At 41.0% G+C, this 15,406-nt stretch overlaps 1 protein-coding gene across 1 annotated transcript in view; it reads left to right on the top strand.

Moving 5' to 3' along the window:
* Nucleotides 1–15,406, top strand: part of LOC138970737 (zinc finger protein ZFP2-like) — a 33,760-nt gene that overhangs the window by 5,348 nt on the left and 13,006 nt on the right. The window contains exon 2 of the mRNA XM_070343238.1: nucleotides 15,261–15,364. Within this exon, the coding sequence (XP_070199339.1) occupies nucleotides 15,262–15,364 (103 nt within the window). The 5' untranslated portion in view covers nucleotide 15,261. The remainder of the gene's footprint in view (nucleotides 1–15,260; nucleotides 15,365–15,406) is intronic.

Genomic DNA, 15,406 nt, shown 5'->3' with positions numbered 1-15,406 from the left:
GAGTTCGTTTTCGACATTGCAGTGAAGTTGCGTGGATCTTCGACGATTCCCGTTCGGTTTAATGTGGATAGAGCTTTGATTGAATGTAACTGCTTTGAAAAGTTACAACATGAGTCCTTGGGATCGATGTTTTTCGGTAAACTTCTTCGTATCCTTGACTTTACTTTTGACTTGAACAGATCCAGATCGGCTGGGGCTGTTGATCGCACACAGATCTATATGAAGTTGACTCGACACGGCGAACCGCCGAATCCGTGCCCTCTCGTCGGTCCTACCCCCAAATCCCTTACCAGCCTCAGACCCCACCTCACCATTCTAACCTCACTGGCGTACTATGTGTGATTATCCCTTCCTCATGAAAGAGAAAGTGGAGAAAGGGGAAAAATGAAGATTTTTTCTTACTACACAAGTCAGGGATAGTCAGGGATTGTTGACATGTACATTGTCAAGAGGTCAAAACAAATTTTAAAAGCTGTTGGACACTGCACTAGTGTTGCTCTAATCAAGGCGAGTCTGGAACAATAGGTTCACCCCACCAAAAAGTCAACATGGAATTAGTTATGATTTTTTTTTGCCTTTTTGCTTGGGTACGGCCAAGTCAAAAAGGTGAATAGTCATAACAAGTTCAGTTTGGGGTCTTTTTCAAATCTGTTTGCTGCATCTTTTCTGTGACCATTCTGGCTATGCACTGACAGTCAAAAAAGTGAAGAAGGGGGAAAATGAAGATTTTGGGTGTTGGTTTTTTTGGGACAAATTTTGAAGAAGGGAAAAAGGAAGATTTTGGGTGTTGTTTTTTTCTAAGTCCAAAAAAGATTAGAAATATTCATAACAAATTCAGTTTTGGGTCTTTTTCAAATCTGTTTGATGCATCTTTTCTGTGACCATTGTGGCTATGCACTGACACACAAATAAGTGGAGAAAAGGGAGAAATGAAGATTTTTTCTCACTGCACAACAGTCAGGGATTAGGGTTACATGTTTACATGTACATTGTCAAGAGGTCAAAACAAATTTTAAAAGCTGTTGAACACTGCACTAGTGTTGCTCTAATCAAGGCGAGTCTGGAACAATAGGTCCACCCCACCAAAAAATGAACATGGAATTAGTTATGATTTTTTTTAGTCTTTTGGCTTGGGTACGGCCAAGTGAACAAGGTAGGAAAGGTTAGAAATAGTCATAACAAGTTCACTTTTGGGTCTTTTTCAAATCTGTTTGCTGCATCTTTTCTGTGACCATTGTGGCTATGCACTGACACTCAAAAAGGTGGAGAAAGGGGAAAAATGAAGATTTTTTTCTTACTATACAACAGTCAGGGATAGTCAGGGATTGTTGACATGTACATTGTCAAGAGGTCAAAACAAATTTTTAAAGCTGTTGGACACTGCACTAGTGTTGCTCTAATCAAGGCGAGTCTGGAACAATAGGTCCACCCCACCAAAAAGTCAACATGGAATTAGTTATGATTTTTTTTGCCTTTTTGCTTGGGTACGGCCAAGTCAAAAAGGTGAGAGGGGTTACAAATAGTCAGAACAAGTTCAGTTTGGGGTCTTTTTCAAATCTGGTTGATGCATCTTGTCTGTGACCATTGTGGCTATGCACTCAAAGTCAAAAAAGTGCAGAAAGGTGACAAATGAAGATTTTTCCTTCTTTCAAGACAATGTGTGATTTGGCACATTTTGCCTCAGTCTTTATCAAGAGCCTGTCTAACCCACTTTGAAGCTGTTGGAGACTGCAGTAGTGTTCCTTACATCAAGGCGAGTGCACAATGGTGCATTTCGACCCCCCCCCCCCCCTAATGTTCACTTTAATATCAATCAATCAATAGATATTCAGTCACAGTTTAACTAACTCATTCACCCTCATCACTCACTCATCCATCCATCACAACAACACTGTTTGATGCACAAACTGACTGCCTTCCGCCCTGGGAAGCCGCTTCGCTTCGCAATAACAACAACAACACTGAAAACTCGCCGGGAAATACCCCCACCACACGTGTCACACGTGTGCTTGTTTCTTCCGACTAATATCAATTTTGGAGAAAAAAAAGGACAAAACTGGATGAAAAATTCTACGGCCCCAGCAATCTCATTACTCTGAAAGGGGAACCGGAAGTGGCTGGTCCTCAGGTTTCGAAGTTGACCGATATTCCCACTAAAGTGACCTAGATCCAAAGCCAGCCATCCATTAGAATGCCGCGAATTGTTGTTACAGCCCCTGACTTTTTTATGTACGGAATCCGGTAGTCTTTTTGTTGTTGTTAAATAATTATATTGCCAAACGTTATGACATTTTGGGATAATTGAAAAAGTTTCAATACACATTGGCTGAGCACCTGTGTGCTCAAAGGAAATGTCGCTTGTTTTTATTAAAACTAATTTTCAATGGTCATTCGTGCAAACCGTCACACAAACATGCGTGCCTCTGTGCCTCTGTGAGTATGCGTGTGGCTGCTTTCATAGTTAGGGTGCAAGCGTTTTAATCATTTACCCCACACCAAAAGCCCCCCCCCCCACACACACACACACCCCGATACCTGTCAAATTCCCTCAGAATGCATGAACAATTCCGTTACCTCAGATCATCACCAGGAAAAATTCCTCCGCATCCAAAATATCAGGACTTTAGATATCATATACCGACTTTATGTAATGCGCTTCAAAATCATATTCGCAAAGAGAGAGAGAGAGAGAGAGAGAGAGAGAGAGCTGGACACGAAGAAGGGAAGCTACAATCGCCCCAGGCCATATATACTATTTGTTTCCTGAGCCTGGACCATTGAGACGGTTACCTCATAGATCTGTTCATTCTTCAGTTTGTCGGTGTCAAAAGTCCACACAACCGTTCTTTGTCCCGTTCCCGTACCAACCAAGGGCTGCTGCCACAACAATGGAACGCTGCGCAAACGGCCGTTCATGAGAGTGACTGCTGTAACAGCAAAACTTGTGTGAAACATAAGTAATCAATGTATCCACTTGACTATATTCACAACAGGGACCTATCACTCTGCTTTGCATGTTTTTATGCCTACGGATATTCAAATACTCTGCAACACATGTAACCCAAATTCAACATGTGCCCGTACAATACCGCTTCTTTTATGAAAACATTGCTTCGGCCATGTTGATTTTAGCGACAAGGTGGCCGCGTTTGAGTTTGAGCGAATTAATGTCCTCCTTGGTGGCGTGAAGGAGGGCTAGTTTGCTGTCAAAGCCCTCTTTAGAAAGTTCCTCCGCCACCGTGCTGGGGAGCTGCGCAGACCATTTGTCGAACCGAAAAGGATCTCCGCTGGATTCCATTCTAAGAGCTTGTGAAGAGCGCTGCTGCGACCCGGGCGCAGGTAAAAAGCCAAGTGAGCGGCCCACTGCTGGTCAGTCAAACATGCCTGACATCAGCTCACAATTTAAGACACAAATGCACCATAAAAGCATGCAGACCGAGGGGTTGTGACTGGTGGTACCCACCAGCCACAGGCACAGTAAAAAGAGAGTTTAAATTATATTTATACTAAATAACACTTTAATCAACCAATTTTCTTGTTGGAATTGTAAATCGCTTTGAGCTGTAAATCATGACTTGCGTTATAGAAAAGTGTTTTCTTTTCTATTTTTCATTGTTAGGTGGATTTCAGCGTTTTAGTACAAGCAGTGGCGAGCCGGCAAAGACTCGCTCAATTTGTGTGTGCGCTTGAAAGCGCGCGCGTGTTTGTGTGTGTCAATGTGTGTGTGTGTGTGTGTGTGTGTGTGTGTGTGTGTGTGTGTGTGTGTGAGAGTAAGTGTGTGTGTGTGTGTGTGTGTGTGTGTGTGTGTGTGATCAAAAGTTGACGAGGGAGGGGGAGTGTTTGGTGGGTTGGGATTGCGCCGGGGCACTAAGGACACTAATTGTTTGTAGTGCGATTCAGGCAAAACTACGGGACAGATGTTTATGTAACCTTGCAAACAAGTGTTCTGACCCCCACCCCTTCACCCGCATTCAAACACTTGGGTCAGTGCTCTTCCAACTGACCTCCTAGGCTCACAAATGATTTGTATCTTCACCTTTTTTCAGCCAAGATATGGGGTGGGGCGGGAAACATTTTTGAGTAAGAAAAAAGGAAACGCTTTAAAAAAAAATTGTTAAAGGTATTGTGAACAGTGAACTTATCTGTATTCAAATGTGGTTTAATTTGTGATGACATTTTGTGTTATAACGTTTTTACCACTAAATTAAAACAGTCTGGTTTTCTTCGCGTTTTCGATGTACACTCTTGATATATAAATACTGACACTCCTCTTACAAACTGTTTGATCCACCCTGGTGTGTGTGTGTGTATGTGTGTGTGTGTGTGCGTGTGTGTGTGTGTGTGTGTGTGTGTGTGTGTGTTTGTGATTAGTGGGGTGGGCGGGTGGTGGAGGGGGGTGGTATTGGATCGGGGGGGGGGGGGGGGGGGGGGAGGGGTTTGTAGGGGGTATCGGTGCATTAAAGGCACCAAGTGTTTGGGTGTTTGTGTTTGTATTGCGATTCAGAGAAAACTACTATACAGATTTTTATGAAACTCTGCACACTTCTCCCTACCACCTGACCTACTGGGCTCCCAAATGAACGTTTTCATCAATTTTTGTCAGTCAAGATATGGGGGTGGGGGTGGTGCGGGGATAATTGTGGAGTAAGCAATAAGGAAACACGTTATGGTTTTCTTAGGTATTGCAACGGTATATAGTGAAGTTAGCTGTGTTCAAATTTGTTTATGATCTGTCGAGCCAATTTTGTGTTACAGCGTTTTTGAGTGATAATTGTTGTGTACGCTCTCGCCAATCCTGGATAATTTTCGGCATGCACATTGATAAGTACCGTATTATAATAAAGTGATACTCTCCATTATTTTAACTACACAAAGTAATGTTTTATTGATCTTTTCTAAAGATAAAAATGTCAGTTACGATGACGTTACGAATTACAGTGTTTTCTGTCCCACCCGGTACCCCCCCAAAACTGACAAAACTCTTATAAAAAAAAAATGAATAAGAAAACAACGTTTTTTGTCTGTCTGCAGTTGTGGACATATAGCTTAGAGAAACATGTGCTCAAAATGTGTAATGGATTTCACGTGCGATTTTTTTTTCTTGGGTTGAGGAGAGGGGGTGGGGTGGGTGGGGTGGGTGTATGCCCCTTGATCAGTCTCGGGCGCTCTGCGACCTCGATTTACACTATTGAATTCTAAAAACACCCCCCTTACAAACTAACTGATCTACCCTGGTGTATATATATATATAATATATAGAGAATGGTTTGCTTCTTAGTTGGATTACCATGGGTTGACAACTCTCGCCATCAGTACCACCTGACCACTGATGAGACACAATAGTGTCGAAACACGTGTCTGGTCTAGGTACAAATACAATGGTCCTCCTCAGGACTAGATTACCTTGCGATACGTCCCCCACAAAGGGACTTTGCTCTGTAAATCTCGGTCCCCCTTGAGGATGGTCTGATGCTCCCAATAGGCTGTCTGTGAAGGGATACTTATTTCTTTCTCTATCTCTGCTAAGAGATTTTAACAAATCTCGGAAGAAAGTCTCTGCTGACTTTCAATTGTTTCTTTCACAATTTCTGATGTTTTATATATATGTGTGTGTGTGTGTGTGTGTGTGTGTGTGGTGTGCGATTCATAGAAATTTACTGGACAGATCTTCATGAAACTTTGCACACAAATGTTCCGACCCCCAACCCTTCACCCTGATTCAAACTCATGTATCACAAGTCCAGCGCTCTACCAACTGACCTACAGCGCTCCCAAATTATTTCTTTTTATCATTTTTGTCAGTCAAGATAATGGGGGTGGGGTTGGTACGGGAATAATTGTGAAGCAGACAATAAGGCAACAACTTATTTTGTTTACAGGTATTGTATATGTATACAGTGAACTTAGCTGTGTTCAAGTTTAGTTATGTTTCTGTCGAGCGAATTTTTTTTAAATACGTTTTTACTACTAAAGGAGTTATAATTTAATGTGTACACCCTCGAGAAACCTCGATCATTTTCTGAAAATGCACGTTGATAAGTACCGTTTTATGATAAAGTTATACTCTCCATTCATTTATATACACAAACTAATGTTTCATTTATCATTTGTAGAGCTAAATATGTCAGTTGGGATCATGTTAAGAATCGCAGTGTTTTTCGCAAAATCGTACTTGACAACCCCCAGTAAAAAAATTCTAAAAAAAAAGTGAATACGTCAACCTCTTTTTTTCTTTGCACAGATGTGTCCATATTGCTTAGAGGAACCTGTGCACAAAATGTGTAATGTTTCTTTCACGCGATTTGAACACACAAGTAACCCCTTAAGAATCGCAGTGTTTTTAGCAAAATCGTACTTGACAACCCCCGGTAAAAAAATTATACAAAAAAATTAATACGTCGACCACCTTTTTTCTTTGCACAGATGTGTCCATATTGCTTAGAGGAACCTGTGCACAAAATGTGTAATGTTTCTTTCACGCGAATTTTTTTTAAATACGTTTTTACTACTAAAGGAGTGATAATTTTATGTGTACGCCCTCGATAAACCTCGATCATTTTCTGAAAATGCACGTTGATAAGTACCGTTTTATGATAAAGTTATACTCTCCATTCATTTATATACACAAACTAATGTCTCATTTATTATTTGTAGAGCTAAATATGTCAGTTGGGATCATGTTAAAAATCGCAGTGTTTTTCGCAAAATCGTACTTGACAACCCCCAGTAAAAAAATTCTAAAAAAAAAGTTAATACGTCAACCTCTTTTTTTCTTTGCACAGATGTGTCCATATTGCTTAGAGGAACCTGTGCACAAAATGTGTAATGTTTCTTTCACGCGATTTGAACACACAAGTAACCCCTTAAGAATCGCAGTGTTTTTCGCAAAATCGTACTTGACAACCCCCGGTAAAAAAAATTCTAAAAAAGAAATGAATACGTCGACCCCCTTTTTTCTTTGCACAGATGTGTCGATATTGCTTAGAGGAACCTGTGCACAAAATGTGTAATGTTTCTTTCACGCGAATTTTTTTTAAATACGTTTTTACTACTAAAGGAGTGATAATTTTATGTGTACGCCCTCGATAAACCTCGATCATTTTCTGAAAATGCACGTTGATAAGTACCGTTTTATGATAAAGTTATACTCTCCATTCATTTATATACACAAACTAATGTCTCATTTATTATTTGTAGAGCTAAATATGTCAGTTGGGATCATGTTAAAAATCGCAGTGTTTTTCGCAAAATCGTACTTGACAACCCCCAGTAAAAAAATTCTAAAAAAAAAGTTAATACGTCGACCCCCTTTTTTCTTTGCACAGATGTGTCCATATTGCTTAAAGGAACCTGTGCACAAAATGTGTAATGTTTCTTTCACGCGATTTGAACACACAAGTAACCCCTTAAGACGAAGGTTTACCCGTCTTCACCGTTCAGGGATTTTCCAGAAGTGCGATGTCACTGCTGACACAAAAATAGCAGCCAATGGCTTGGTAGGATACCTCATTCTCATGAATAAACATAAATGGTGACTCGGTTTTGCGTCTGAAGGCTATTTTTGGCCTTGGCGACAGGATAGGGGAGAGAAATCTCGACTCGTCAAAATGGCTAATGGTGGAAGTCGACCGGGCCCTAGTAGGGAAAAACAAAGCCGGACTGACGCTACAGGGGGTGCAAATGATTATGGATACTGACAGGGGAAGGGGGAGATCTTCTTTCGGACGATTCGTTGGAAACAGGTAGATGATAGTGATTATAATCCTTTCTTGGAGCGAGCAAAACAGCCACCTGTGTTTGATCCACAGGCACCGGAAGATGCGCCGGACTGATTTTTCAAAAGTTCATATTTAAACATCATTATAAGCCAAACTAATCATTATTTCCATGATTGGTTCAATTTCCCTTAAAAATAACATAGGTTTTACTTACCTACCTACTGCCAGTTTGGAACTAGATTTTTGTGTGAATTATTACACCCCGAATTCCAATATTCCCTGGCAGTCAGGAATGCACATACGCAAGTTTTGATTGGCAGCGAAAGGGTTAAACAAAAATGGCCGTCGCTGGAGGTCGGGCGAGTCGGATCCCGAGCCTGTGGGCTCAAGCATCGGCACTCACATGGCTGCTCAACCTGAAAATCGTGATTTAGTGTTTGTGTAGGAGTTTCTAATCGCTGTTCAATTCAAAGAACTGTGGAGAAAGATTAATAATGATCAGTTTTAGACGTAGAAAGACGTGTAAGAAAGCGGTCACGAATGAGCAACTGACCGTAGCCAGTTACCAGCTGAAAGAAAGAAGGGGCATAACCTCACCAAAACCGACCATTGTCTGTTTACCGTATAAAATGCACAACTTACACACGAACTGTTACCAAACCGATATGCTATTTGGGACCAACGCTATTTTTTTTTCCTTTCTCGTGTGATCTTGCCGCGAGGTGGAGCCAGTTACCAGCCGAAAGAAAGAGGGGGTATAATCTCACCAGAACCGCCCATTAAGGTTAAACAAAAATGGCCGTGGCTGGAGGTTGGGCGAGTCGGTTCCCGAGCCTGTGGGCTCAAGCATCGGCACTCGCATGGCTGCTCAACCTGAAAATCGTGGTTTAGTGTTTGTGTGGGAGTTTCTAATCGCTGTTCAATTCAAAGAACTGTCGAAGTATCTCGATGCGAAGCAGATTTATGATTTGCCATAAATTAAACATGTTTGTTGTTTTTGTGTGATTCCATGTTTATCATTTATGTACTGCATTGTGTTCAACTAATGCTGCTTCTAGCCTTGGGACCAGTGACTGTGACTCATGGTTGCTTGGTTTGTGGACTGGGATGAACTTCAGTGATCATCAAATTCGAATCAGTGATTAGTGAGCTGCTTTGTTGTTGCAATCTCAGTTCAATTCAAATCAAATCATATTAACTTTAATATTATTTCACATGGAGAAATTGCTGTGGTGGTATATATGTTACAGGCATTAATTGAAACCAGGCTTTACGTGTAATGCCTGAAATGTTTAGGCATTACGCGTAATGCCTGTGACCACTTTGCATTACACGTGCTGCCTAAAAATACCAGGCATTACGTGTAATGCCTGAAAATCATTGTCAGGCATTACACACTGAAACCTGTTGCAGACATTAAAGTGAAACCAGGCATTACTGTAATGCCTGAAATGTTACACGTAATGCCTAAACGTATATAATGCCTGAAACCTCTCTGCAATTGTCGTTCAGGTGAGGTTTCTGCTGATGTTTGTTGGTTATTTGTGGGTGGTTGGTCGTGGGTCGTGGTTGGTTGTTTCAACTTTGGTAGTGGGTGGTGGTTGGTTGGTGGGTGGTGGTTTGTTGTTGGTTGTTGATTTGTTGACCGATCTTGGCTTCCGTGCCAAACATTGCTTTAAATGGCGATCTGCCTATACCGGCGTGGTGACTCGTGTTCTTTCTAAAGTGGACAAATTTGATGCCAGCAGTCCAGTTCGTAGTCTTGTTCTCGCTCATCCATGCTACCAGCATATCCTTTATGCCTGAATTTGCTCTTTCAACAGGGCCTTGACTCTCAGTTTTCCATGCACTATTTTTAGATCGGGCCATAATTGTGCGACCTCGGTAATTATACTGGCCGTGAATTCATCTCGGTTGTCGCTCTGAGAAATAGATGGAGTACCGAACGCCAGAAAAATGTCTGGGATGTGTCTGTCATTTGCAAATGCAATCATTCCAGCCTTTCGCATCACTCTTCTTTTGTACAGCTCGTTCAAAGTCTTTTGTTGTCTCTCACCCACAATCGAACACCAAAATGCCCTGGAATAAAGAAGAATAGAGCAAAATAAAAGAAAGCGAAGTTAAGGGGGGGGGGGGGGGGGGAGGGGGGGATAAGTTAAACACAATTTTGAAGAAATACAAAATAACAAGTCGCGTAAGGCGAAATTACTACATTTAGTCAAGCTGTGGAACTCACAGAATGAAACTGAACGTAGTCCGCCGCTAGTGCAAAAGGCAGTGAAAGTGACGAGCCTGTTTGGCGCGGTAGCGATTGCGCTGTGCTTCATAGCACGCTTTACTGTACCTCTCTTCGTTTTAACTTTCTGAGCGTGTTTTTAATCCAAACATATCATATCTATATGTTTTTGGAATCAGGAACCGACAAGGAATAAGATGAAATAGTTTTTAAAACGATTTCGGAAATTTAATTTTGATCATAATTTTAATTTTTTTAATTTTCAGAGCTTGGATAGGATTGGATGGATAAGATTTACAGTCCAGTGAGGTTACCCTCATGGAAATTCGGGCTGCTTTCTCCCCGGGGAAAGCGAGCTGCCATACATACGGCGCTACCCATATTTTTTTTCCTGCATGCGTGTATTCATGTTTCCTGAGACTTAATGCCGTGTGAGATGGAATTTTTTTTTACTTTATTCCAAGTCCCACGGGTATTTGATGGACATTTTTATCTATGCCTATACAATTTTGCCAGGACCACGACCCTCGTCTCGATTCCCCCCTCTATGTTAAAACATTTAGTCAAAACCCGGCTGGTCATCTCTTCCAGCCTCTGCTCTCGGGGCGCAGGCTCAGAACCCTCAGATGCCGTACGGCAAGACTCAGAAACAGTTTCTACCCCCAGGCTGTCCTGGCTTTTAACAACCGGTAAATGAACTCTACAGATTGTGACACGTTTTAGGATGTTCTAGGAGTATGCTTTTAGTAGCTGACATTACATACTGTGATCTATAGAGTGGGTTTTAGTATGGTGACACCACTGTGACGCGATGAAGCCAGACTATGTTTTAGCAGCTGGTTATATTATCGGAATACACATCTAGTATGTTTTAGTCGTTCTTTAACCACTGTGACGTGTTGGAAGAGTTTATTTTTATGTGCTGTTTTAGAGGTACATTTTATCAGTATGGAACATGTTCAGTTCGGGAACAGGGGTTGGAGAGGGGGGGGGGGAGTGGTCCTAGGGGTTCCGATAGCTCTTAGAGTTTCATAGTTCTCACCATGTCTGTGTAGTGTATGTATTAGTTACTGTGATACCAAATTGTCTTACCCATGTATGTATGATGCTATGCGCCAGTGATGTATGAATGCTATTTATTTTTGTTTTTATCACACAGCAAGCTGCTTTCCTCGTGTATGTTTTATGTTCATTCATGTATTGTACACTTGGCAATAAATTATCTATCTATCTATACTAAATGTAAAAAGACAATGGCAAGGCTTGAACCTGCGACCTCATGATCTCTAATACAATTCGCTACCGACTGAGCTTAGAATAGAAGACTTAACATGTCAGTTAGGGGGAAAATTGGAAGGTTAGTATTTTGTGAGATACATACTAATGCATATAAGTGCTTTTTGTTATGCGCTATAGAAATCTCCTTAATAAGTAAATAAAATGACTGGTGGTTCTTGAGCCTGGGGAACAAAAATATATGTTGGTTTAGGGTACCTAGACCAAAAAAGATAGGATCTGTATGTTGTGTTTTTTGTTTTTTTCTTATATTTTTGTCTTCAATTTTGTCGATTTTAAAGGAGGTTACTTCCCTTAGTCTCTGTATGGTTTGAGAAATGAAAAAAAAAGTTTTAGGGTCAGCGGAAAAAAATAGGGCCAGGGTCGGTCGGGTTACCCTAAACCAACATTTGTTGTTGTTGTGCCTAATGTAGATTTCATTCTCAGAGTGTACATAAAAGACCAGAAAATCACATCAACGCTCATCATTCAACGCTATTTCGCAAAGGAAAGCAGTGCACTTTCGATTCATAGTATCAATGTACATGTACTCTTGAGACAAACACACACAAAAACTGATGCTGCACGGCAGTTATCTGAGTATTGAACACACTGAACACACTTTGAGTGTGTATCGACCCAGAAGTGGTTGTAACTATATATATATATACATGTAGTATGTGTTTGCCAACCTTCGACACTCCGAAAAAGAGAGTCAATGTCAGATCAAGTTTTTATTGGCTACTTCCTAACGTCTTGTAAGGGGATATTTCATTGGCTAAGAAATGTGTAACAGAGCTTTTCATTATCAGAGTGTATACAGACCCATCGATCCTCATATACACTAGGAGTGTGTATAGCTTTTGCCAAAAGGAAACAAAAACCGGAGTGGCTCGGGAACCGGCAGTTGCGGACAGTACAGTCGAGACCGGATGTAAGAAAGTCGTCGGGACCCACTTTTTGTCTTTCATACATCCGGTCTTTACTAAATCCGGTTAACCGGATGTATGAAAATATTGTGGATTGACTTTCATACATCCGGCCACGCGTCTGTTACTTGATAAAAGTAGGTTTTTTTTCATATCATTTTTGTATTTATTTGTTTTTTTATGTTTAAATGTTTTGATACATATCCTTGTTAGACGAAAAGGTTTGTGAATAACAAGTGGAAAAGTACATGTACTTACATACACTGACACAGTCAGGACAACCGATAGAAAGAGCAAGGGCTGTTTGTGTAAGGAACTGTTCTGCTTTGCATAAGGCCGTGCACTCTCCGCCCCCACCCCACCCTCGTCCCTCTGTGTGTGTGTGTGTGTGTGTGTGTGTGTGTGTGTGTGTGTGTGTGTGTGTGTTTGTGTGTGGCTCAACTGTATTGTGTGTGTTCCCTCCACAACCCTTTTGCGCTTTTGACAATGTTTTTGGTCGTGGAAGCTTTGTAATGACCGTTGGCGTAACAAATAACATTTTCTGAGTTCTCTCTCTCTCCCTCTCTCCCTCTCTCTCTCTCTCTCTCTCTCCAAAACGCACACATTTATAACACACACACACACACACACACACACACGCGCGCGCGCGCACTGAATACAAAAAAGTGAGTTAAACTTAAAACCAGTTTAATGGATTAAAACAACAACAACATAAAAAAAAACTGAGTCACACCCACGACCAATGCCTCTGGTTCTAATTGTACAAAAAAATGCCTTCCTGGGCTATTATGGCTCTTCAGTCATGACAAATTTATAACAGGCTAAAATTACTGAATAGACAAACAAAACAGATTATTAATGGAGTTAAACATAAAATCAGTTTAATGGATAAAATCAACAACAACAACAACAAGAACATAAAAACAAAACAAGAACATAAAAACAACAACATAAAATACAACAAAATAAAATACAACAACAAAAAATACAACAACATAAAAAACAACAACATAAAAAAAACATGAAAAGATAACAACTGATTCACATCCTTGACCAATGTCTCTGGTTATAAATGTAACAAAAATGCCTTCTGGGCTTTTATGGGTCTTCGTGACGAATTTGTAACAGGTTAAAAAAATGATGGAATGGAGAAACAAATTAAACAGAACAACTCGTTGACAGCTATAGAATCTGGATAAAAATCAGTTGGGGGGGAAGTTTTCAGGGCATCCTCATTTGGTGACTTGGGTCTACTTTCGTTTTCTTACAACCGGTCTTGCAACAACGCATTTGTGCTGCTCGGGACCAGAGATTTGCTTTCATACAACCGGACTTTTATACATCCGATTTTCATACAACCGGAAAATTCTAAGTAATAACAAAGAGTAGCTTCTGCCGGGACCCTGCCTACTCCTTTCATACATTCAGACTTTCATACATCCGGTGTTTTATACATCCGGTCTATACTGTACCTAACAAATTAGACGTTCTTAGTTTTCCCTATCCAGCAGATATTCATCTTAGCTCTGCAGTTGTTAGCGATTTGCGTTCAGGTTCATTAGCAATTTTTGCTCGGGTTTGTTAGCGATTTGCTCATGTGTGTGAGGTTGTTGGTTCGAGCCCATGCAGCGAACACTTCAAACAACAAACGTTTGATCATCTTATTAACTTCTCTCGTTTTCTTCTTAACCAGCCTAATTGCTCGATTCTACTTTACTCCAAAGCACTTTAGTGATCAAACTGAGATTGCAACATAACAAAGCTAGTCATGCAGTCACAAGTCACTCCAGTGCGTCCGCGAACCAAGCAACGTGAAATACTGGTCTGGAGGTATATACACAAATGAACATGGAAGCAAACAAAAACAAACAAATGACAACAAAACATAAGTCTGCTTTGCATCGAATTGCTTGCTTTGACAGAATCTCTGACACCTGCGAACCACTACTCTCGTTACGTCAGTTGCTGGTCAGTGATCGTGCTGTTTCCAAAATACAATTAGGCCTTTCTGAAACTAAGCTCCATGAATCATTCTAAAAAAATAGCAAAAATCACAGTTCTTTGCATTGAACTTAAGAAGAAAATCGTAAAATAAAATGAACAAATCGGATTAAAAAATATATATAGGTAGTTTGTGGAGAAAGTCGGTCCCCAAGCCTGAGGGCTCCGTAACCGGCTCACTACAGTGGCTCGGGAATCAATCAATCAATCAATATGAGGCTTATATCGCGCGTATTCCGTGGGTACAGTTGTTCTAAGCACAGGGATTTTTTTAAAATATTTTTTTATGCAATTTATATCGTGCACATATTCAAGGCGCTGGGATTTATTTATGCCGTGTGAGATGGAATTTTTTATTTACACAATACATCAAGCATTCACATCGGCCAGCAAATCGCAGCCATTTCGGCGCATATCCTACTTTTCACGGCCTATTATTCCAAGTCACACGGGTATTTTGGTGGACATTGTTATCTATACAATTTTGCCAGGAAAGACCCTTTTGTCAATCTGGGAACTGGTGAGTCGGTCAGTGACTCGGGGACTCGCCAGTTCCCGAGCCACTGTAGTGAGCCATGACTAAATGCATTAATTTTGCGCTTCACACGACTTGTTTCATTTTTCAGGGAGCATGTGTTGCAATTTTAAATGAAGAAATTCATCAAGTTAGCAAACATCATTTTCAATGTCACAAGGGAAGCACAGCTGAGATTGAGCATTGTCGTACTTCCCTACAGGTAATGCACCCGGGTGCACACCCTGCATACAAGAAAAACACCTTTGCACAGGAAGTGCACCAACAGGGAATGCACCCTTTTATTCCACGGGGTCAAATCACCCGGAAATCACATACAGTAGTTGTAAAGTCGAACCCCCCATATTACAAACCCCTCCCTTTTAAGGCCCTCCTTTCTCAGACTTTCTGTTCATCGCCTTTGTGAATTTACCCCCATTTTAAGACTCCCTCCTTTTTAAGACCTAGCTGATTTTCTCAGATCTATGGAGGTCTTAAAAGGGGGGTTCCACTGTCCAAGGGTAGAAGATTTTATGCTGTTTGTGAGACATAACTTTCAACTCTGCATGATTGTCTCCTTGTCACAGGATGGAGAGAGAGGACCCGGCAGTGAAGACGGAGGTGAAGATTGAGATTGATGTCGCTGAAGAGCCACCACAGTCTTGGTTTATGACCCAGCAACATACACATGGTGAGTATCTGTACCCTGTGTTTTACAGCAAGCAAGGTTGTG

Source organism: Littorina saxatilis, linkage group LG7 (assembly GCF_037325665.1).
Source record: "Littorina saxatilis isolate snail1 linkage group LG7, US_GU_Lsax_2.0, whole genome shotgun sequence".
Lineage (NCBI taxonomy): Eukaryota > Metazoa > Mollusca > Gastropoda > Littorinimorpha > Littorinidae > Littorina > Littorina saxatilis.
The sequence above is the reverse complement of the archived record's forward strand: the minus strand, read 5'-3'. Positions and strand labels throughout refer to the sequence as shown.